This window comes from Leptosomus discolor, chromosome 1 (genome assembly GCF_034619465.1).
Source record: "Leptosomus discolor isolate bLepDis1 chromosome 1, bLepDis1.hap2, whole genome shotgun sequence".
NCBI classification, from domain to species: Eukaryota; Metazoa; Chordata; class Aves; order Leptosomiformes; family Leptosomidae; genus Leptosomus; species Leptosomus discolor.
The window spans coordinates 3,053,588-3,077,925 of NC_141391.1; the positions used below are offsets into that span (position 1 = coordinate 3,053,588).

The 24,338-nt window shown below is 48.0% G+C and overlaps 1 protein-coding gene across 1 annotated transcript; it reads right to left on the minus strand.

The window, feature by feature from the left end:
- Nucleotides 1–650: 650 nt before the first annotated feature.
- On the minus strand, nucleotides 651–22,727 carry WNT11 (Wnt family member 11). The gene is made up of 5 exons (XM_086481635.1): nucleotides 22,645–22,727; nucleotides 13,061–13,296; nucleotides 12,042–12,319; nucleotides 10,308–10,600; nucleotides 651–825 (listed from the first exon to the last, which is right to left on the minus strand). Exons 1-5 carry the CDS (start codon nucleotides 22,725–22,727, stop codon nucleotides 651–653), a joined length of 1,065 nt encoding a protein of 354 aa, XP_086337761.1.
- Nucleotides 22,728–24,338: the final 1,611 nt, after the last annotated feature.

Consider the following 24,338-nt stretch of genomic DNA (forward strand, 5'->3'; position numbering starts at 1 on the left):
GACAAATCAAGGACAGCTTTTCCTCAAGCAGTAACTTCAAAGTCACAGACCTGCATAAGAGAAAGGTTAAAATGAGTTGTTCGTTTCAGGAGATTGACCTGAAATCTTTCCACCTTTATTATCTGGAGCAGATGCTTCCCTGCTAAAAATTCAGTCTTTGGCAACAAAGGCAGTTATTGCTGAAAAGTTGTAGCGTTTTCCCTTCTGGGAAGGTCCTAATGCAGACTCAGTACCTGTGCTAGAAGGTATAGGCAGGTGTCACAGTTATTTTCAAACAAGAGTTGCTTTTCTTCCCTGGGGAAAGTTTCTACTTCTGTTTCTCAAGATACTAAGGCACTTGATGGCCAGAAGTCATTGGCAACCACAGGGAATATTTTGGAAGAAGATACCATCCCAAATGAGTTTTCGTCTTCTCAGAGAGCATTTTATTGGTGGGGGGAAACATTTGTGGGTCTGTTTGGGTTTTTTTAAAGGTCTCTTTTTTTACTGGTGTGATTACTTTTTTTTTTTTTTTTTCCCTCCTACCACCTTTCTTCAAGTCTGTGTCTTTACAAGATAAACGACGTCTAGTCAGGGAAATGTTTTCTCTTCTCTGAATAGTGCTGGGGTGCCGCTGGTGTCTCAGCTCCCGCGCGGAGAGAGGAGGGTTTTCATTTGCACACGTATCTCTCGACAGTCCTCTCGCACTTTTTACAGGTCACGTAGCAGCACCAGTGGTACTTGCAGTGGCATCGCTCCACCACTTTGTCCATGTAGGGGTTGTAGCCTCTGCCGCAGCACATCAAGTCGCAGCTGTCGCTTCCGTTGGAGGTCTTGTTGCATTGCCTGGAAGAAAGAAAATGCAGTGAGCAAGCGCAAATCCCTGCAGGGCTTTCCAAACTGCTGCCCTGTGGTGGTGCTGGGGCCTGACAGCCCTGCAAGGCGTTGGGTGAAGCCAGCACGGTTGCCTCTCAGCAGCAGCAAGCACGTGGCAGGGCTCAGCACCCAACCAAGCAACCCTCTACACCTGCAAGGGAGGCAGGGAGAGCCCCAGGGCTGCACTCGCATCGCCTGCTCTGACGCCCCGGATTGCATTGGTATCACCCGCTCTGACACCCAAAATAACATTCAACTCCTGTTCTGACTCTCAGTGCAGGCTCAGCGGCGTTCAGGCTGCCTGTCAGCCAGGGCAGGGAGGATCTGGCTCCTGTACAGGCAGACAAGCAAAGCTATCATGATACCTCCACCAAAACAAATCCTCACAGTCCCTAGCAATCTGTATTCCCAGGCAGGCTCCAAAGATGTCTCAAAGGAGATGGAAGAAGATGATACTCCAAAGAAAAACACCGGTGTTTGTCCAACACTACCTAACCTGAAAAGGACGAAGGAGGAACCCTGCAGCCACAGAGTATTTGCACAGGCTCCGTGCCAGTTATCCTGGGCTGGGAAAGCTCCTGAGCAGGCTGTTACAGCCACTATCCAGCCCTGACCCTATCAGGGAAATCACAACCGATACTAGCAGGGCTGGACTCTGCACTTTCCCCACCAACTGTCTCCCAGCATGGCATAAGGAGCCGGGGAGCTGGTCCTATAACACCCCAAGTCCCGACCCAGGAGCAGGCAGCACGGCAGGAGCACAGTGTAGGATGACAAGTCGCCAAATATCACACCGACTTTCACTGCTTGTTTTGCTTCTGCTTTTAATTAAAGCCAGGCTCGTCGGGATAAGTTGGCCATTGTGCGGGGTTGCCTCATTTTGTCCGCTTGCAAGTGCTTGGGTTGAGGTTTTCAGAGGTAACTCATGATTTGGGGACTCTCTTTCATTGATCCATTGATCATGGATCCACCGCCATTCTTAAAAAACAGCTATTTCTCCTAAAATACTCCAAGTTGGGTCACTGGACATGAGAGCTCACCAGGCATTGCTTTTGGATGAGATGAACCATGTCCTAGAGATGCCGTTTCTCCATGGGCTGTAAAGATAGCCCAGGGTGGAAATGTTCATGTTTGGTCAGATGTTTGGCTGGGCACTAGCACTGTAGTGTAACAGATCTCGTTACGCACCCAACACCGTGGGGCTTGAACTTGATGGAGCCTTGAAACTACTGTAAGAATGGCAGTTTGGAGAGTGGGGGAATTGCTGACATCTCTCCTAAATCTTACTCTGCATGGCTATTTTGGGCAGAAACACTCTCAGGCTGGTTTGGGGCAGGGAAAGCAGAGAGAAGCATGAGTCGGACTCTTGAGCTGAGCACTCCATTAATAGATGAAAACAAATCCATGAGATTTATAGGAATTCCTCATGAGGTAATGCTTTAGGAGAAGTTACAGGATTAATGAAGTGTTGAGATTTTGTTCTTGTTCTTCCTTTATTTTTTTCTGACTCAGGCAGGCCTCCTGTTTGTTATTTCTGACTCGCATTCCTCTCCAGGTTCAGTGTTTAAAGGCCCCCCCTGCAACTCCCCCTCATTCGGGAGAGTGTGTAAATATTTACAAACCTTTGAAAACCTCTACCAAAGCCGAAGTCTGCAACCACACTGAGCATGTTTGCCTAACGCTGAACCAAAGGCGTTGTTACTGCCCCTGTGAGCCAGGGCCCCTCCGCCAGGAAACCTCCGAATGGCTCCTCATAAATGTATTAGTAAATGCATTAAATATTCGGAGCAAAGGTTCAACTATAGGCATGTTGACATTAGGAGAGGGGAGGGTATTTGACAACCTTACTCAACTTTACCAGTGGATGGAAAGGTTGTTGCCCGGAGGTTCACCTAGGGAGGATGGGGAGTCTGCAGAAGCATGGTGATGGATGTGCAGTGCATCCGTGCCACCTCGTGCTGAGAGCTCATTAAAACGGCCAAGAAAAGGAATACAGGTTCACTCTGGCTCCAGTCCACCCTTGAGGACACTCCCCAAATGTACAAAGCACCCAACAATCGAATTTACCCCGATCAGATAGAGTGCAAAACTCTTCTACTTGCTGTATTTGGGGCCTGGGAATCTCTTTCCTTGCATCCGCTCCTGCGGTTTGCCAAAAAAAAAAAAAAAAAGTGGATTGACTAGGAGATACACCTTTCCATAGCTGTCCCCATCCCACCCAGACTGAAATAAAGGAAAAAAATAAAATCTTATTAAAAAAATGTCCAAGCATTCCTCAGTTTTGGATAAAGGAACAGGGACATTCTGGACAGATGGGTTGACTTGCCAAAAGCAAAGCTTTTGACCCCATCCTGAACCTAAACGGTCTTCTTAGAAAACTTTCCTGACAATGCCACTAACCAGAGATTTTGTTTTCTTTTTTAAAGCACAGGCTTGGATGAGTTATCTTTATTTTTCTTTAAACAAGATGAAACAGAGATAGTTTCTCAGCTTTATCTTACAAAAAGCAAGTTGGGGAAGACAAAGGAGCCTAAGGCCCAGAGTTTACCCACAGAAGCTGCCCCCAAGCATCTGCTTTCAGAGCCCATGGCTGCGATCTCACCAGGCTCCCTGCTGATGGGTTAAGTTCAATGTCATTTGTTTTGGGCCTGGTCCAGCACGATTCCAGCAACTCAGAGAAATGCCCTCCTCCCGAGCCTTGAAGAGAAAATACGAAGGCAGGCGATTGCATCTTAACACAACACCGTAACCTCTAGAAGCACTTGGAAGACTGGTGAAAAACAATGCCTCGGCCGTAATCCCAGCCAAGGTCCTGGCTCAGGAACAGGCTTTCACATTGTCACAGTGCTTTTTCCTTCTTTATGCAAGAAGGGAGGAGGTCAGCCCTGCTGACTGGACAAATCCCCCTCAATACGCCTGTCCAAAATCTCCCCTTTCCAGCCCTCATTTGCAGAAACACTGTGGTACAATATACAGCCTCATCACGGGGGTGGCTCCTCAGCAGAGGTGGTGAAGGACATCCCAGCACTTCCAGGAGTCCTCCTCCAGACGGAGAGGTTAAGCCATCTCACGGTTACCTCCTGGGGGATTTTAATTTTAAAAGCCATGGGGAGATGTCAGATTTAATTTCATTGTGGATCCCAGTTCACTTCTATCCCATTAGCAGATATAAAGATAGATTTTTTTGGTTGCCCAACTGGCGTCTGAGAGCCGACCTGAGGCCCACTCTGTACTGCGCCACTCACAATAATGGTACGTGACAGCAGGGATGGGCCAGATGTCCACTGGGACCTCACTCCATTATTCCTATTGATAAGTGGAAGCTGCTTATGAGTACATAAGAAAAATCATTCTGGGTCACAGCATGGCCCAGTATATCTCACGATGGCTGTGGGAGATGCTGTTCAGGGAGGAAAACACAAATCTGGCCACTTTCTGTAGCCCTTCTCCTCATACACCACCAGCACCTGCACTGTTGCATTAGGGATGATAGAAGGTATGTTCCTGCCTAGACATCTCAGTATCCCCTTGTGGGCATCTTGGCCGTGAATTTGTCTCATCCCTTTCTAACCTCAGGGAAACCATCTGCCTCCATGAAGTCCAGCAGCCACAAGTCCCAGAAGACAGTACTGCTGTGTAAAGAGGTAATTTATTTTTTTCTCTTTTAAATCAAATTCTTACTCATTTCTTTAGTGCCCCTTGCTCCGGTAATGTCACGTTGTACAGCAGTGTATAAAAGAAAGAGAAAGGGAATTCAAATCCCCCAGGAGGCATGTAACACAACGGACATTGCTAAGAATACATCAAAGTGCACAGCTTCATATAAGATTTTGAGGGCAGAATCTTAACTACTTTTAAATTGCTTTCTCATCCACAAGGAACGACCAGAGAGTGACACTGAACAACAGCACGAAACAGAGTTATCAATAGTACATGTCAGCGAGGAGATATCAAGGGAGATCCTGGAACCAGCCTGTATTTTCATTAATGAGGAGTAGAGAGTGAGCTTAAAAAATTGTGGATAACGCTGGGGCAAAAGGACCTGCGAGAATTTTGCGAGAGTGGATTAAAATGCAAAGTAAGCAACACACTTTGAGAAAGATCCGGATAAATGTGAGAGTATTTCCAGGAGAGTCAAAGGAGCAGTGCAGAAAGTAGAAAAGGATGAAGAAACTGATTTAGAGAAGCTTGTAAGGAGAGGTGTTTTCCCATCTATGAACGATTATTGCAAAAAGGAGAGAGAAGAAACGTTCTTTATATGCTAAGGAATGAGGACAAGAAATTATTAGTTTGATTTCAGATCATGATGAGTTTGAATTCAGGTTAAGAAAAACATAACTCTGGTGACAGTAAAACCCCGGAACAGGTTCTTTAGGCAAACTGTTTTTAAGACCTGAGTAGACAAACTCCTTCAGCGACAGCCTACGTAATCTTGCTCCTAAAAAGATCTGGCTCCGTGGAAAGCCATTCCCAGCCCCGGCATTCCCTAACTCCAACGCTGTTTTGATGCAGAGGGACTAAATATGTTTAGGAGAGCTGGCTGCAATTTTTTATCCCGTGAATTCACTATCCTCTGCAATTTTACTGTGTGAAATTACTCTTTCCACCAATAACTTTATTATTCACAAATCTGTTCAGGAAGCTTTATGGTCAAATCCAGGTCTCTCAAAGTGGGAAGGCTTCCAACTTCCCCAAGGCTTAACGGAGAAAAAGTCCAAAAAAGCGCAGCTGGCCCAGCTACCGACATGGGCACCAGCTACGAGCACATTGCCCTGGGAAACCAGAAACAGCACTGCAGGATAGGAGGAACAGAAAGCTACCGTTTTCCTGACTTGCCTCCAGTTTGAACTTCTGGGACACTCACAGAAGAATTATTTGCTATTCGTTATTCAACATGTGTTGGATCCCATGAAAAAAAGGGTGGCGCACCGGGTAACGGTTCCAAAAATTACTAAATCGTCACACACGTTATAAGCTACTCCAAGCCAAGGTTCACCGTATGGCTTCTTGCACCCTCACTGAGTGACAGATACTGAAAGAGGCCGTAACAAAAACAAACACCAAATGCTGTTGTCTACCCATAACTACCACTCTTCCCCACCCAAATGTGAGTGCTTCTGCTAAGAAATTTCATTGCCCGCATGACCACGCAATGCAAAGCGTATTTTCGGGGTGGCAGGAAACAAGTGGTACCAAGGGCTGCCATCGAACACTGGAAACCACTGCATTCTTTCTTTACAGCATTTGATCAGCCCTGCTGTTGGGACCACCAAGATGTCAAAGAGGTAACCACCAGCCACTAAGTCTTTGCAGTCACCACCAGGCAGCAGATGCACGCTCAGATAACTTCATGCGTGTTCCTGTTCAAGAAAACATACCAGCCTAAGACACCCTGGGAAACACTTAAGACTAATATTTTATATTGCAGACAAGAATGAATACGTGAGCAAGGAGCAACCATCAAAGAACAGCCAGATTCAACGCCAAAGTGAGTCAGCTGAGGAGTGGTGGCTGATCAACTCGGCTCATCTGCAGCACAACGTTGCAGCCCAATTTCTGCAGCGTAAGAGAGATCCTTCCCACCTTCAGCAGGGAGGGAGCAGCGTTCGCTTGGCTCCAGGACTACTCTGGGAAAGATCAGTAATAAGCAGCTCAGTTATCTCTGCAAGGCTTCGGGGCTGGAGGGTTTTGCACGCATGGCAGAATTTCCCTTTCCTCGGATGCCTTAAGGGACCTTAAAGAGCCTTTGAAATATGGTACATCACACCCTACTGATAAAGGAGGTTAATGCTTTTGCTTCTTGTCTCACAAAAGAGATGTCGATTTTATAATCTGTTATTATTTATCATTTACTCAAAGCTGATAATGAATTTTTCAGGCAGGAGAAACTGAACTACCTTGTTAAAAGATGAGCTGTAGGGTGCTTTTGTCCAAGAAAGCTCTGAAACAGGAACACACACATTTTTTCCCAGTGGTTAACCTGATGTATTAGAAGTTGTACAACCTACTTGCTGCTCCACAGATCAGCTTCTTTAGATTTTTCTCCAGACCATTTTTTATTGGCTATGAAAGTGTGATGGTGGCATATAAGCCACGGAGTTTGGCTGGAGTCGGGGAGGGCCGCGGTTGCAGCAAGTCTGTTTGCAGGAGCGTTGGACACCGGTTGCAAAGCTCAGCTCCTTAATCAGATTTTGAAGGACTTCAAAGAGGCTTCAAATCTCAGGTTCGGTTCCAGCTCCCTGACTTTGAAACCTGGATACACCCCAAGTGCTTGGGGGCGTGCAGATTTCCAAACCATTTCTAATTTCAACAAACTATGAAAGGCCAAGGTGTCTTAGAAAACATTTCAGGCTTGTTCCAAAGAAGGCTTTGAAACCCTTTCAGCTAAGAGCTCTGCAAGGCTTTTGAGCAACTGGGTGCACGTTTTCCGAGTGGATTTCCGTGCGATTCCGCTACAAGGTAATACAATTCCCTTTCCTGCCTGGAAAACACACAATAAATCCGCGTAATATGAGGAATAATTAGAGAGACGGAAGCCACCGATTAGATTATCCCTTCCACCCACCTGTCGGTGCAGGATTGTTCCCTACAGCATACACTGAAACCAAATATGTCCAAGGTATTGCAACTTAGCCATCCACCTCTGTCCTGCTTCCAGCGTGCTCTGAGCAAGCACCAGGCCTGGGGGAGAAGGAGAGGGAGGGGGGAAAGGACTTTTTCTCCGTATGATGCAAAACTACCTGTTTTTTGTAATGAAAACGCAGCAATCTGATTTTTTTAATCCAGTAACAAGAAAAGAGGTTGTTAATGGGGTCTCCTCCCCTCTGCACGCTTTTGGAGGCAGAAAGAGGGGCTGGAAAGTTGCTGGAGATGCCCATACCGAAGTCTCCTGGGCTGTGGTGATAGGGGTCTGCACTGTAACACCCCGTGGGCTGATCCCTGCACCCATGTTCACGGCCAGAAAAAGGCCAAAGAGGGAATAGGCAGGTAGTGGTAGAAGAGAGACAACGAACTGAAGAACCACCACTAAAAATGCCTTTTTCATTGCATTTGCCATAAAAGACCTTAAAAATTAGCCTAGTAGGAAACAGTGGGATATCCCCCCACCCCCCGAAAATGTTGATGCGCACGAGGATAAAATGTTAAGATGTCTCTGGGACTTGACTTATAAAATAAAAACTTGTTTGGGCTATTTCCATGCGAGTGTTTTTACATCTTTGGGAAGTAATCACAAACCACGTTTTTCCCTGCCCTCTCTAACAGCATCCCTTTTGCGTTCCTTCTCCCTCATCTCTGTCATTAGGCACTATCTACATGGCCCCATGGTTGGCTGAAACAGAGCCACCACCTTTAAAACATCTTTAGATGTCCTCTTCATGAGAGACAAATTGAGCAGGGGAAATGGCATCCATGGGAGGAGGAGGTTAGGGAATCTCTCCTCCTTTTCCCTTCTCCCTCTGGGAAGAAAGGACCAATCTGCAAACGCATTGTGTGCATGTTACACTTCTTTCTTTTGCTAATTTAATGCAGAAAAGGGGCTGCTATGGCTTGTGTTACGCATGCCAATTTTGAGACACCAGGCATCTTCTCAAGGGCTGGCAGATGGATTGCGGTGAAAACGACCATTATCACACGCGACCTTAGAATTTGGCCTGAGAGATGCCTGCAGCTCAACATGGGACTATCTCGCCCTCCTCCCCTCCCACAACCATCACCGTCTTCCACATCTGAGACTAAGGACTATTCCTTGACAGGTTCCTTTTGAAAGTCATCCCCTCCTGCCTTAATATCTCAGTCCTCTAAATCCTCACTCAATCTCACTTCCCGTGGACCCTTGCCTGGCAGGCTCACAATCACTGCTGTCGCCCAGCTCGGGATAAACGGACGCCTGCAATACACATTTTCCTGTCCTTGGAAGAAAAAACATAATCATTCAAGACCTTGACATATTTTTCATCCCTAGCTGGGATTAAAAGGCAAAATCTGCTGCAAAATGAAATTAGATGAAGAAGTCACTCCTCCGTCCCCCTTGAAAGGATTTCAGCTTGTGGAAAATGTTTTGCTTGGCAAATCTGTAATGGATTAAGTTTGGTTTTGACATAACCTGTTGATTTCATGCAATTCCTATATAACTAATTTCCAAATAACCTCCACTTCTTTTTTTTTTTTTTTCATTGCAAAACAGAGTGGCACAACAAAGAAGTCTTATTCAAGACACAAATTTGTCAAAGTCCATACAAATCCACAAAAACGTCGCATCCACTCAAATGACATTTTCCCTCAGAAACCAGTTTCAACACGTGCTTTTCCCCTACAACCCGCAGTGACTCATAAACGTCTTCACTTGCTAATTACTGCTCTGCCTCTGGGCTGGCAATGAACGTCAGCCTGGTGTTCCCATATGAAATAAAGGTATCCAGAGAGTATCTTTTCTGCATTTGGGTCATTTACTTCATTTCCATTACAAAAAAAAACTCCTCTCCATTGAACCGAAGCGGTCCGAAGACCACTACATGCAATAAGTGTTAAAATGAAGACACCCCACCAAAGGGCATGTGCATGCTTCTTGCAACCTGACTGTCTGAGTTTCTACCACAAAAGTGGCACAAAGACCAAAGAATTATGAGAACTATCTGGAGAAAGCCAAGCCAAAAGATAACAACTCATGAGACAGCTCGAAATCCAGCCATTGCAGCCACCTGACAAAAAAACCCTGGTAATTCTGCAAAATCCTGGAAATACACAATTATTTGGCTGTCAAAGGGACTGCTGCCTACCTAGAGATGCTCAGACTGCTGAAACATGGAATCGGTTTGTCTTGGAGGGAAATAAACAGATGATGGGAAGAGACAGGCTTGTCTGCTGCCTGGGAAGGGGACAGTACTGTGCTCAGTGGGGGCTTGGTATGATGACCTTTAAATCACTAATATTAATGAGATGAAGAAATTCCTCTGCAGAGACATAAGCAATACAAACACGCCTGGATTTTTAAAATGCATTGGAAGAAAAATCCTAAAAATTCATCTTTGTAGTTTACAGGGCTTTTTTAAGGCTGCCTGGGAGCACTGGTCCTAATTGGGTTAACACTTGCCTACTCAGAGGAGCCTTACAGTAGAGTAACAACTCATCACGTCAGCAGTGACTCCAAGAGTCTCAACACAGCGTAAAGCAGCTGCTTGACGTTACAAGTTCCTGTAGAGGTGAGCTGCCTGTGGGATTTCAAAATTGTGCCTGCCTGTATAACCTAAAATGTGCCTGCAGCTGAGTCTTGGCCACAGCCACCACTAACAGTCTCAGGCATCTGCAGACCATACCGTACGTTAGAGATGTCCTTTACCTGCACGCATGGGCTACCTCCCCAATTATTTGCCTCTTATTCATTCGTATTTGCCTCTTCCCCTTCCCTCTTTGGGGCTCAGAGTGCAGTCAGGACCCCCTGGAGAAACCCTCACCTGTCCTGGGTCCCGTGCGACCCCACTTTTTCGTTCTTCATGCAGAAATCGGGCGAGCTCTGCAGGTAAATCAGCTCTGTCTCTTTAACCGGCCTGATATCAATATCCTTCGGCACCAGGTATTTGCGTGTGCCCATGGGCCGGTGAACGACCTTGGTGGCTGACAAATACTTGTTTTTGAGGTCCAGTGCAATGTCTCGCAGCTCTTGAAGGCCTTTCCAACAGGTCTTGATAGAGCATGACCCAGAAACTCCATGGCACTTACATTTCATTTCAAGAGAGGCTTTCAAGACCTGCAAAAGAAGGAATGCAGAGTTAGGAAATGCCCTTCTCTTACCTCCGAACATCCCACAAGCTTGCTAAAGAAAGCACTTTCTTAGCAGGGACCGCTACAGAAAAGGACTGCCGCTCTGATTTCTGCACAGTCACTCTAGAGTACCTACTGTGCAAAGGGAATGGGATGCCACAGCTCCTTGGTGATCAGCCCAGGGCTGCTTTCACCAAGGCAGCTTTGCAGCCAGCAGACAGAAGAGTATTTTGAATTTTGATCAGATATCTACATAGGACTGCATTTCCACCCTTTAAAGTCCTAAGGAGCTGAAAATCAAAGCAATCCATAAATAGATAATTAACATCCATTTCTGCCTCCAGCAGCTTTGGGTAACAGAGATATCACGGCTCTGATGAATTCAGGGCTGCTGCCTTTCTGCTGGCCGTGGGGCTAAAAGAGCCTTTTACTTTGGTTCTACACTAGTCTCACTTCTGTGGGACACAGCAGGGCGCTGCCAGAAAGGGCTGAATGCACCAGCTATGGCAACGCCGTGTCCCAAACAAAAATTTGCCCACTGCAATTAGAACAAAACCTCAAGACATTACTAAAATTTAAAAAAAACCCCAACAAACCCGAACAGATAAAGTGGGAATGGTACAGAAAAACACAAAGGGGAGGCACATTCGGCATGGTTGTGCTCTGCAAAGGTGAGTTCAGCCTACAGCTACGCAGCAAGCTGCCAATGAGCTCAACATGCTCCGAGATTTATCTGCTCCAGTGCCCGAGCATAGGCAGCCCTGGAAGGGACATGCTGCGCGGCAGGACCAGCCTAGGGAACCGCTGCAGCCCCAGAGAGGGGTGCAGGGGTCAGCTTTACAGTCCCCCACCCGTTTCTCCAGCTGCACGGAGGGCTGCGATACGGATTTGCACCTCGGTGCACACCAAGCACCGCACGTGGTAAGCGTTATCCCTCCCCGGGACGCAAGCTGTTAAAAGCAGCTTCTGCCAGATATGGGAATAATCACCGTCGGAGCAGTTTGAAAAGGAAAAATCAGCCCCCCTGGCTGCAGGGGTGGCTGGAAGGCAGCTGCTGCTGGACGCGTCTGGCAGATGATAATCCTCCACGCTTACACAGCACTTTGCCTGCGCAACGCCCTTGGCAGAGCACAACGGGACCCATCCCCACCACACCTCCTGGGATAAGCAAGCCAGAGCCATCCTCGGCTGTGGAAAGAGTGGCAATGAGACACGCCGCCCATGGTTATGTAGGGCTGATAACAGCATTCAGGACCTCCAGTCCCAGCATAAGCTATATAGCCACAGTCTCCAGCAGGCCAAAGGAGTTTAGAGCAATCTGGGCGGAACCCGCTCCTTTCGCTAGCTGATAGAGACACTGAACCTCACAGAGCGACCGACCACTACGGATGATTGTACAATTACAATAACTCTCGTGGATTTGTTACCTGTCTCCCTACTTCACTGTTGTGCAGATGCATCAGTTTATTGGCTTGTGATCCTGATTTTTTCATCTTCATGGGAGCATCTGAAAATTTGGACCCCATGATAAGACCATAGTTGAGGTTGTCTGCACATCCTCCCCATCGATACCCAGGTCCAGGTGTCTCACCTGGGATGGGACCACAGGAACAGCCAGGGAGGTCCCCGGTGGTGCAGGCTCTGGCAATGGTGTGGCTGATGGCAGCAGCAGAAAGGGCATACACAAATGCTGACTCCCTTGTGCCTGGAAGAGACCAGAACTCCAGCTCAGTCTCCTGAGACAGCTAAACGTTCCCCAAAAAGACACCCACACCATCTGTGCCCCACAGAGCACCAAACACACCAACTCACTGCAACTGAGACCTCCCACGGCATCACCAGCTTGGGGCACATCTCCTAAGGGAGCTCTTCAACATGAGGCAACATCGCAGAGGGGCAAGGAGGCACACGGACTTATGCAACACCATGGTGTGGTCTGCTCTTGGAGCACACGAAGAAGCCCCCCCCACGGACTCTCCTGCCCCCTTTTGCCCCTGTGCTGGATGCTACTTGCTGGCAGGACATGGAGCTGGTATGCATGGAGCTGGGGGAGGTGGTGGGAGGCCATAGAGCTGCAGCACGAGCGTGTAAGGATGCTTTGGCCCGTGAAAGCTGACTGTGCAGCCTCATGTAGACAAGTCTGCAAGCCCTGAACCGCAGCTCCGTGGCTGTGAGCAAGCGCACCATGACTCCTAATGAGATGAGCAGACCGGCTTTGTGGCACGTTTTGTAAGGGCCATGGAAGACAAGGTCTTGGACTTGACGGCTCCTGGGCATGACTGGCATCATGATAATGAACATATTCTCAAAGAACAGGACAACTAGGCTAGGCAGCCTCTCTGCGTCACCCCTGCTAGCAAGACCCTTCCCAGCCCCGTCACACGTACACACACGCTGGCTGACTCTACTCACTCATGTCCCCGGCTGAGCCAGCAGTGTTGTTTACCTCTCTCTAAGTCCAGCAGGTAGTTAGGAGCCAGCTCAATGGAAGAGCAGTTCCACCGCATGTCCGAGAAAGTTTTACGGCAGGTCTTTATCACTTCCCGTGCTGCCTGGATGATGGTCTGCATTAGCTCCAGGTTGCTGCGGCAGAGCTGCACCTGGGAAACCACCAAGCCTTCGAGCTGCTTGCAGTGCTGGGTTTGATTCAGGGCCAAAGCCGAAGGAGTCTTGGACAGAGCTCTGAGGAGACAAGAACATGCAAAAAGGCATTAAAACCCGCAAAAAAAAGTTCGTCTTCAGGTCAATATTAATCTCTCCACTGCCTCCAGTCCAGTGAATGCTTTGGCCTGTGTTTATCTCTCTGACTTAATTTTAGCTACCTGTAAATAGGTGGTTAGTTTAAGCTGGTGAGAAAGATGGGCAGCTATGAAGAGTGACTTATCTCATCTAAAGTAGGTGTTTAAGGTAAGTGGGAAGAAACACTCTCTAGAAGTGCCCATTTCTCTCCATCATTTAGGGGAGCCTGGACAAAGCTCCTGGGGCATATGCCAAGTTGACGGAATGTGTAAATCCTTATGTGAAGGTTTTATGCTGAAGAATGAAGGGGATGGACCTCCCCACAGAGTGAAAAATGACCCATCGGTTCCATGATAACAGAAAGCTGGATCATCCAAGACTGTGGTATTCAGAAAAAAAAAAAAAAGTCAAAGTTGGTGTTATCAGTGTTTTGCATTCAGCATCTGTCTCACACACCCTCGAAGGATTATGCTAAATGTCATGTAATTAATTATGGAGAAAATCCCCTGGAAGGCCTAGGGAAAAGCCACCAAGTTTGCAAAACAGATGCTTTCCCTTAGAGTTAACACCAAGGGCCTCCACCAATTCCATCGCTGCTGCACGTAGATAAGTCTGTTTCTCTAGTCTCCAAAAATGCAGTGCAGAAGCACGATGAGAGTATTTGCAGAGGGAGTACCATGGTCAAAACTGAGTAGACATCCACTAGTACCAGCACTTATGTTATCATGGAAGAAATCAACAACGCCCCAAACACCCCACTGGTTCTTCTAGTGTGCAATTGCCAACGTTTCCAGGTAGAAAAGAAAAAAGCAAATGTTGCCATGCATCGTACAGGGCTGTGCTCTTTTTTCCCAAGCACCCACAACGATCAGTAGAAGCCTGGTGTGTAACTCTCTGTATCTTTATGACCTGCTTAGGGTAGTCATAAATGTTATTCATTCCCATAAAACAACTTTCTAGCTGGCTGCATCAGTAACTGGCATCTGATCCTGGCAACACAACTGCCTTAACACATATTTCCTCCTCTCCTTGTAAATGTGTTGCCTTTCAGTTTCATCCTAAGCCATCTTGGTTAGTCTGGCTTATTAGCAGACACATTTCTAGGTGCATTTCACTTTATTACTATAACATCCACGTCCTTCAGAAGTTAAATGAGATGGAAATGGAGCTAAAATTGAGCCCTAACCAAGACTGGGGGTATTAGCTCTGATCTCTGGTTTTCAGGAAAACACATCTATGTTCCACCAGCTCCCTCAAGGCTGGCTTGAACCAGCTGCTGTGTATGTTGGAGCTCTCTCTGGGCTGCACATCACTGCTAACCCCAACCACTCTTCCAGCACGGAAAAGCTACGATGCTTGATAGGGCTGAGTAGGTCTGCACTGACAGATTCCCAGGTGGCTGCAGTTTGGCATTTCTGGCACTAGATAACCGATGACAAACCTGGAAGGGAAACCACCACTCTCCTAGCTATGTTGATATATACATCATACATATATTTAAAGAGGTCCATTAAATACACAGTGAACAGAAGTTTAGGCTAGTGAGTTTCAAGCGAAAGGAAAAACCAGAGTGTTTAATTGTCAGAAATCCTGCACTGTAGCTCATCTCGGTCCCTTGCACACTGTTGCTCATGCAATGCTCCCTGTCTGGAGAGGGGCATCTCCAGAAGGCAACTCGTCCTGCTGTAGATGTGAACCAGTGCTAGACCTGAGCTGGTGGAGACAAAACCTGCTGGTGATATTTTGTGGGCTCAGGTATCTCAGATCATGTCCCTTGAAGGTAGAGGCATGAGTCTTTGGACAGTATGAAAGTCATCTGACTGTAAACCTCTACAGCATGGGCCTCATGGTAGTCCTTCAGCCCACGGAAAGAAGAAGTCACGTCTAGGGAGCAATTAGCCTGCCGTGCTCATGATGATCCACAGTAGGATGACATCATGCCCTAGAAGTGCACATTTTCTGCACTGCCTATAGAGGGAACCCAGGCATCGAGCTCTGGGCACAGACATCTGGACTGTATAAGGGTGAGATGTGTCGAACCCCTGTTACTTGGCACCAGAAACCCATGAAAACTTATCCCAGAAAGTCTATCAGCAACTCTCAGGAATGGGCTGAAATGCAAATCAGGCAGGAGGCCGAAGCAGCTTGTCACTAATAGAGAGAAAATGATAAATACTCCAGCACAGTGTGTCCCAGCAGCAAAATAAGCAGGCAGGGTGAGGCAGACAAAATGAGAGGGCTTCACACGCTGAGCTTCAGGCAACTGAAGAACGCTCCAGGTCTCTGAGAGATGCTCTACTAGGGGGCACCAGCTCACTTTTCCAATCAGAGGTGCCAAGTGACATGTTAGAGGCCTTGGGATATTTCACCTGGCCCTCCAGAAGGATGATGTATCTCCTAGGTCCTGCACCACATTTTCTCATCCTGTATAGAGAGGTCTTCAGCGTCTATAACAGGCCTGGAAGCCTACGTTAAGGCTCCTGTATCTCACTATTACAGACAATCAGGAACAGCAGAAGAAACCACCTACAAGTTGGGATGAGAGCTGAATTCAGACTGAAACTCATCCCCCTTGTGAAAAAAGGGTATGTGATACAACAAGATCATGTTATTACAGATGGCCTGAAATCATCACCATTACAGAAGCAGATTTATAATGTGGCAAGAAAGAAATTTGCTTCATGGCAGAGGGAAAAATATCTGCCAGACAGTCAAGAGAGGAAGGACCGTGGCCCCGTTGGGGAGAACTCAGTACATGGCAGCAATGGCTGTTTCTCGTCGAATGAGCCGAGCTCTCGGGAGCCCGCCAAGAATAAAAATGCAAGACGCAGGAAGGTGTTTTCTGAACATCTCCCAGGCCTGAACTTCATGCCTTTGCTTGTGAGAACCTATAATTGGAAACATCTCCAAGCGTCAGGAGGAAAAATTAAAGGGTAATGGAGATGGAAAAGAAAACTCAGTTACTGGAGTCGCTTGCCGAGACTGAAAAGTGCATTTATAAATCACAGATCAGGAATGTGAGAGGCCTATTAGGTCATCTAGCCCATGCCCTGACAGCCCACGTTTGCTCGGTCTATGTCCTACATTCAGAAGTGTCTTCTCTACCCCTTGTTGCTTTAAACCCTCCCCATGGAAAGGCACCAACCCTCCCTGCTCCCCAAATTCCGGCAGCACCAGGGAGGGATGCCCACTGCCTGCAAAGGACATGCTTGGGGAACAAAGTCCATTCGCGGGGCCGTGGAAATGAAATCACCTTGCCCCAGAAGAGTCTTGTCCATGGTGAGATTTGGTGGTGGGTCTCTACCCCGTCTCCACCCAGTCTCCTTTGACCACCAGCACTGGGATGGAAACTGGAGCCAAAGGGGCTTGGCCAGCCTGAATAAAGCAGCCCTCAAGGGCATAATTAGCAGAACAGCCTTTAGTCCTCAATCTGGGGAAAAAAATCCCTAATAAACTTCTTTCTATGGACTCACCCCCTTCATCTGAGATACAGCACGTGGGGATTTTACCTGCTGCCACCCTCTAAATGCTGCTTTTCGCTGTTTCCTCCTGCTAACGTCGTGCTCTCCTCCCTTGCCTTTCCCGCCCCATGCTTCAGTCTCCAGAAAGCTGAGGACAACCGAAGGGTGGTTGTTGGTTTGGGGTTTTTTAAAATGTACATATTTGACCCACCCCTTTAAATAAACAGGCCCCAAACCAAACACCTCCTGCTTTATATATAGCATAGCAAGGCTTTCAGTTGAGCATTATGGATACTGACAGAAAACTGTAAACGTAATTACAGAGGAAACATGATGCATGGATGGATCATGACTTTCGTTTACTCTTTTAATTATCTCAGGCAGTTAATAAATTCATTTGAAAACATGAATGCTCTGCAGTGTTAGGTCCTTTGAGATTCCTGCAGATGTGGGCTCCGTGAGAAGACTATTCATCGGAGCAGCAGCTTGGGAGAAGTACCTCCAGGTCTGAGCAGATATCAGCGAAAGCCATAAATGATGGGGTTTACAAGTTCCACTGTGAGTAGGACACCGCTCCTGGTCAAGCCAAAGGGAGAAAAACTCCTCGAATCGAGCAGTGAAGCACTGGTGCCCTTTAAAACCCTTAAGGGATGGAAGGATCTCCTCTCTTTCCAATGTGGGGTCTCTCTAGAGGGCACCTCCCCATCCTGCCTTGTGTGATGTGACCCAAGGAGCTCTCACAGAGGGACTGCTGGTGAAATCATGAACTTCGGCTCCAAATTGTCCGCTTTGCTTTTTGTGAAGGCGCTCTCTTTTTTATTCTTTAACCCCTTAATCTTGCAGGGATTTGGATGAAACAAAAAGATTTAGACAAAATTACACGGCTGTGGAGAGTAAAGTGTGCGGTGACTTTAATAAAGAGAGGCAGAGATTGGGTTTTTTTGTGTTTGATCTCACTGAAGGTTTTTAATCTGCAGGAACCTCATTTTCACAGGTTTTCAACTAGAAAAGGCTTACAGGACTGTTAGAATAGCCTTGTCTAAGCTCCTGGTAGTCAGAGGCAGCCCATGCCCCTGCTACCCTGCCCTGCATCAGTCCTGGTCTGGGGACCACAAATGCTGGGAAAGCCACCCCACTCCCTGGTAAATGCTCCCACTGGTTCCGCAAATACTTTTCAAATGGAGAAGCAGGGTTTATACTGTTTAAAAAAAAACAAACTACAAAAAAAACCCCACAAAGAGCCCCCACCCAAAATCAAGAGGAAGACAGAGAAGACGGGGGGGAAAAAAAAAACCCAACCCTGAAGTAAAAGCTTAAAATAAGAGCTGCTTTCAGACACGGTGCCAAATCCAGCACTGGCAGTAGTGGGCCCAAGGCCATTGACTTCCAGCCCAAGCTTGACTGAAGTCGATGCCAGCGGCGAGTTGGCTCACCGAGTGCCGAGGAAGGCCATGGAGCTTTGTCAACTTTTCCCGAGCTGCCTATGGAGCGAAGAGCAAACTTCAAAGACATCATCCGCCCCCCCCTCCCTTGCCCCCAGCCCGCTCCCCTCCCGCCGGTCCCTGTTCCAGCAGTCCTTTCACAGCAGCTCATCTAGCAGCCTCCTTGCCAGGCAGACGGTCTCCTTGCAGGCGCCCATGCCCCAACGTCCCAGCTACCCACCCCCCGCCCCGGGCTGAAGGAGAGAAGCAGGCGCTGCTGGGGAAGCCCAAAAATCTTTCCATTTTCTCCCCTGCTTTCTGCCGGCTGCAGAAAGGCTGCGGTGCTGCTGGAGGCTGGTGAGCTGGGGGACATCCTGGGTTCACCAAAACGCACGGCTAAGCCACCTTTTGCTCCTGAAGGGCTGCGATTTAACCACGGGAATTGTGCAGCGAAGCTGACCGCGTAGCTGGGAACAGTGCTCAGCTAGGGATGGCTCCAGAGGGCATGGGGCATATCCAGGCTACCACAATAGGGAGAGGCAGGGACTTCCAGTCTGTGACTCCCAAAGTGACCACGGTCTACCTAAAAATGATGAGATTCCTATTGCTACTGCTCGCTGTCATGGGCTGATCCTGCAAGCCATGGAAAAAAAAAACCCAAACCCCCACTTGCTGCATTTGGCTTCTTTACAACCACTCTTGTGTTGAAGGTGACAGTTCATACAGAGGGACAGTCCAACCTGTGTCTTGGCACCTGGGCAGAGGAGATGCCAACCCCCAGGGAGGCAGAAATGCCTTGAAAGCCACTCAGTGCCTGGACATTCCAACATCTGCAGACCTCCGCAGCGTGCACATCTGGCCGCAGCTCCCTCTAGTGCTCATCTGTTTTTCAGCTCCACCCAAACAATTTGCTTTATTAACCTGCTTGGCCAAACCCAAGCCCTCCTAAGGAAAGCTAAACGGGGTGCCAAAGGAGATGAGCAAGGCGATAGGGCCAATGCATGGAGGATCTCTAAGACATCTCCCAATGAAACTGATGGCTGCCTCACCTCCCCAGCTGCTGTGATGCAAAACAAGCACTGGGGACCCCAAAGTGATGCAAAAACCCCCTGCTCTAAGGATGGGAAAGTGTTTGCAAAAAGCAGCATGCAAAAACAAGATTATGGGGCTCAAACACTGAACAGAAAGGCTGCCTCTCCTCTCCACCTGATTCTGCAAAGATCTGTCCGGACCCTGACTTTAAAGCCCAGCAGCTCCCTGGAGCTCAGATGGAAGAGGCCAAAATAAGAAGTTTTTTCCGGCAGCAAGAGCAGGTTTACGAGATGCTGACCATCCATGCGCCGCGCTGGATGCTCGGTGGTGCATGCCTCCACAGCAGGGAAGGGCACCGTGCCGATGTACAACAGCTGGGGAACTGGACCACAAAACTCGTAAAAATGAGCCAAATAAAACAAAACAAATAGCTCCATTCTACGTTCTGCCCGCTTTTACTAATTTACAGGGGATATTTGTGTTGCAGGGAAGTCCCTAATCGTCTGAAAGTGTGTTTTTCTTCTCTCGCTCCCCCTGCAATTACATCACACGCTGAATCCAAATTGAATTTCCTATCGCCTTTCATATCAGTCACTCCCTCTTCCCCAGGCTGGTAAAACCCACCTCCTTATCTTCCCCCTCCCCTCCCAAATCCTCTTTGAAGCTCGCCTCTGGCACCGTGCCTACAACAACGGCACAGCAGGCAGACCGCTGAGACAAGCCCACAAGCAAAAACATCTCGTAGCACTTTCCTCCCTCTTCATCCCGTCCCTTTCCCCCCCCACCCCCTCCATCCACCAGCATGAGAGGGAAGGGGCAGGGTTTCATTGTACAGCACCCAGCGTGAGGGTCCACGGCTGGGATTGCAGCTCTGAGGTATTATATATGAAAGAGGTGAGATTTAAGATATTAGGAAGAAGTTCTTCACTGCAAGGGTGGTGAGGCACTGGCACAGGCTGCCCAGAGCAGCTGTGGCTGCCCCCTCCCTGGCAGTGCTCAAGGCCAGGTTGGATGGGGCTGGGAGCAACCTGGTCTGGTGGAAGGTGTCCCTGCCCATGGCAGGGGGTTGGACTGGATGGTCTTTAAGGTGCCTTCCAACCCAAACCATTCTATGGTTCTATGATTAGTCAGTATTTGGTAGCATCGATCTCTGTTCACCAAGAATTTACCCATGCTATTTCCAAGGACGGTCCCCTAGCCCCAAGGATGGCAGCACCCCTGCTGCAGGGAAAAAAAAAAAAGTGATGGGGAGTGGGGGAAAACTGGTCCGTGTTCCCATAGAAAAACAAGGGTAGGGAAGGGAGGAGAAACAGCAAGTGAAAACAAAATAAACTCCATAATTTTGTGAAGTCCCAGCTGGCAGCATCCCAGTTGTGAAGTGCCCTGGGACAGGGAGTGCAGGTCTCCGCCAGGTTTTAAACAGGTGTGAGGGGAGCCCCGGCAGCACATCTGGATGCAGTTCATGCTTCAAATGCCACTTTAATCCCAGCTTTCATCTTCCCCACTCACTTTTCGATAGGTGGGATATGTCTGCTGGGAAGGGGAGGAGCAGCAACCACAGCGTCTTTCCTCCAACTGCTTCTCCCCCCACCCGATCCCCAAAAGAAACCCTCGCAGCTTAACCACTTACCGGCCAAAAAGCTGCTTTTGCCCAAGATATTAGGGACCCTATCCTGCCTTCCAGCCTTTTTTTTGTGTCTACAGCTTGTCACCGTGCTATCAGGTTCCCTCTGAAGCTCATCTCACCCCTGCCATTTGGAGGAACCCAGGCCCTTCACTGGGGATTTAGCACCTTGCTTAAACAGGACCCTAATGCCAAGCATACAAGCGGGTCCCCCCACTCAGTTATGGGTCTGTACATAAGTGCCCTGCTGAATCAGGGTGCCACAGAACAGCTTTATGTCTGCGCTGCATAGAACCAGAGGTTGCAAACGAGTCCCAGCCCATGGGCATGTGGTTAAATGTCCTGCAGAGAGGAGATGCCTGCCCTGTGCAAGGTGCTGGATATATACCGAGCTGACAGCGTAAATACTCAAGGAAGCTGGCAGAAAGAAAAGCTGGGCTACGTAATCTAGCTGTGGTGACTGCTACAAGGCATAAAGCCAAGAAGGTGAAGGGCAAATCAGATCCTGACTCTCCTCTACTTCAAAGGTGGTCCTTAGAGTACGGAGACAGCAAATGAAAGATGCCCTACAGTAGGATTTAAACGCCTTATGGAGGGATTCACTCTTCTTTATGCATATAAAAGGTGTATGTGTGGAGTCAGGAGTCCATGGCATCTCCAGAGGACATCTTTTGTTGGATGTCTCTTTGGAGGGGATGAATCCCCATCTGGAAGGTTCTCTTTCCCATGACTGCATGCAGGGCAGTGAAAACACTGCCTCCAACCAGACATTTAACTTGAAGGTGTCCAAATTTAAGAGCATCTTTATAAAAGGGGGCACAGGGAAAGCCTCAAAATGACAACAACTGGGACAGTGGAATGGAAATTAGACCTAGCACAGAGGAAGGAACAAATCTGGAGCCTTTTATCTCAATTTCTCCACCTGACCCCAAGATCCTCACCTGGACACACTATACCCTAAACAACAGACTCTTCTTTTATGGAAGATGCTCATTTGAGGCTAGCCCGTATCCCCTTATTTATTTTGTGCTCCGAGCCCGAGTAGAAAAGACAGATCACTCGTCAAGGACATGAAACCAGATGGGTGTTGGAGGGGCTTATTTGTTTATTTTGCAGTAAGCAACTAATTGATTGCTTGCTTAAGCAAAGCAATGAGATAGTGATGTTTTCACTTTGTTTGCAGCGACATTACCTCCAAGGAAACTCGATCCAGACTTGACCACACTCCCTGGTATTTCTTCAGCCTCCTCCCCACCCCCTGCCTCATTTTTAACACCCTTCATGAAATCCAAAGGTTAAAAGGTCCACAAAAAAAACATGTTATCTGTCAAGCATCCCCTGTGGTTGGAGATTGGCGGCATTATCTTAGCTGCCGTCCCTACTGCTCTCAGCTCCTCCTCAGCACGACCGGCGGTCCCGGTGGGAGATTTTCCCAGCGTGGCAAGAGCTAACGCTAGAAACTTGATTAAGTGGCTCATGTGAGCGTTCAAGTGTGTGCCTTTCCTTTGGTACCAATGAGGAGAAGAAAAAGCGAGCCTAAATCATGCATATTTTGGAAAGAAGATGGAGACATATTGTTAGCACAAGCCCCTAGTACACACACTTGAAATCAATGAATGCCTGGAGAAACGCAGCGCTTGCTGCTCTTTAAGCGGCTTTACAGGGCGCCTCAAATCGCAGTGGCAAAAACGGGTAAGAGACCAGCAATGCCCACAAAGACTTTAAAAATGCAGAAAGATAACCAGGTACTTACATCCATTTTATCCCATAGCAAAGCCCCGTCTGCAGAATCAAAGACAGAAAACCAGCTAAGAAAAATCGTGGATTCGACTTCATTTTCTCCACCGTCCCCCACTTGCTGAAGAAAATCAGCTTCTCCAAAGGAAGGAAAAAAAAAAAGGAGTTTTCTTAATTTTCTGCACAATGTATTTCCCTTCAGTTTGGGTGTTGCTCCTCCTTGGAGATGAACAACCTGGAAGGAGAGAAAGAAAGAGCACGAGCTACGGTTAACTCTGAAGTTTAGCGAGTGGTCGCGCGAGAGAGATCTATTATACAAATTGCAAAGGAGTGGTTTATGAATCACGAAAAAGTTTGGATTATCCCCTCTCAGTCCCCTCCTTCGCCAAGCCTTGATACAACCTTTCGAGTCAACAGACAGACAAACCGTATGGCTTGAATTACACCCTGAGTTATGGTCTGATTGTGTGTTTCCATTTAACCCTGCACATGGCAAGACTTCATTCACTGCTTCACTTCCCCCCCCCCCCCCGCCTCCCCCAAAAGGTTCATGTAACTGCTGGAGAAGAGGAAAAAAAAAGAAAAAAAAGATAAATCTTTAGGCGAGCCCAAATCTTCAGCTATTCATCTCTCCCTTCCTTCTCTCCAGATTTCCCCCCCCCCCTCCTCCTTTTCTGCAGAGAAAACAAATTATAAAACCTGCATTTCCCAACTTCACGCAGGTGCCCGTGCCCTGCAGATGTTTCAGTCTGATCTGTTACAACAAATGTGTTTTGCTCTTTCCCTTCTGCTTTCCTTCTCACCTCATTAACTCTGCCTCTCACTTCTTCCAAGTCCTCGGGCACCTGGAGCTCACGGAAAGGGCTGCAACTTCGTAAACATAAAAATCACATTTCTGTCTCTGGGGAGCAGCCAGGAGGAGACAAAAGCTCTCAAGGATATATCCCTCCCCGCCTCCTTTTTTTGTTGTTGTTGTTTTTCACTTCTTCAGTCCAAACAAATAAACAAAGCCGGCGCAGGGCTTAAATTCTTTAGAGGGGTCCTCTCTGTCTCCAGGGCACGGCTTGCTTATTTTTGCAGTAGTATTAATAGCAGTAAATGGGTTTCCCTTCAGTTATTCACTTCAGACACCGCTCCAGGCTGCTCTTTGTGGTCTTCGCGGTGGTTTCCCACCCCACGAGAAAGCCAATAATAAAATAAACAGCAAAACCTGCCCACCACATCGTACCGCTGCGAAGGGCTCCGCGTTTCTGGAGCCTCGCAGCCCGTCGCACGGCACGCTGGCATCCCCAAGCTGTGACTGCGCATCCCCACACGCCGCCCCCTCGAAGGGGTTTGGGATGGGAGCGGGAACGGCTGGAGCAGTCGGTATTGCTTCAGGGAACCCGTTACCCTGGGAAATGCGCGTCCCACCTGACCCCCAGCTCTGGATTTGTCCCAGCTGCGGCTTTCTGCCTCAGTACCCCCATTTGGGGAGCAACTGGGTTGGCAGGGAAGGAATATTTCTGGGTGTTTTCTCTGCCATCTGCAGCATATTTTTCCATCCAGGCTGCTTTTTGGCTATCCAAACCCCAGTGCCTGGTGTAAAGGGTTACTAGAGAAGTGCTGTTATTACAAAGGATTTTAATAACCTCTAGGGGCAAGTTCCCGGCTCCCTTGAAGTCCAAGACAAAACTCCGACTGACTACAAGGCAGGCAGGATTTCATCGC

Excerpts from the sequence above, each read along its gene's own strand:
- WNT11 (XM_086481635.1), bottom strand. The coding sequence starts at position 22,727 with ATGAAGTCGAATCCACGATTTTTCTTAGCTGGTTTTCTGTCTTTGATT. Across the intron at positions 13,297-22,644 it reads TGCTATGGGATAAAATGGAT|AGCTCTGTCCAAGACTCCTT; the intron begins GTAAGTACCTGG and ends TTGTCTCCTCAG. Across the intron at positions 10,601-12,041 it reads ACAGTGAAGTAGGGAGACAG|GTCTTGAAAGCCTCTCTTGA; the intron begins GTAACAAATCCA and ends CTTCTTTTGCAG.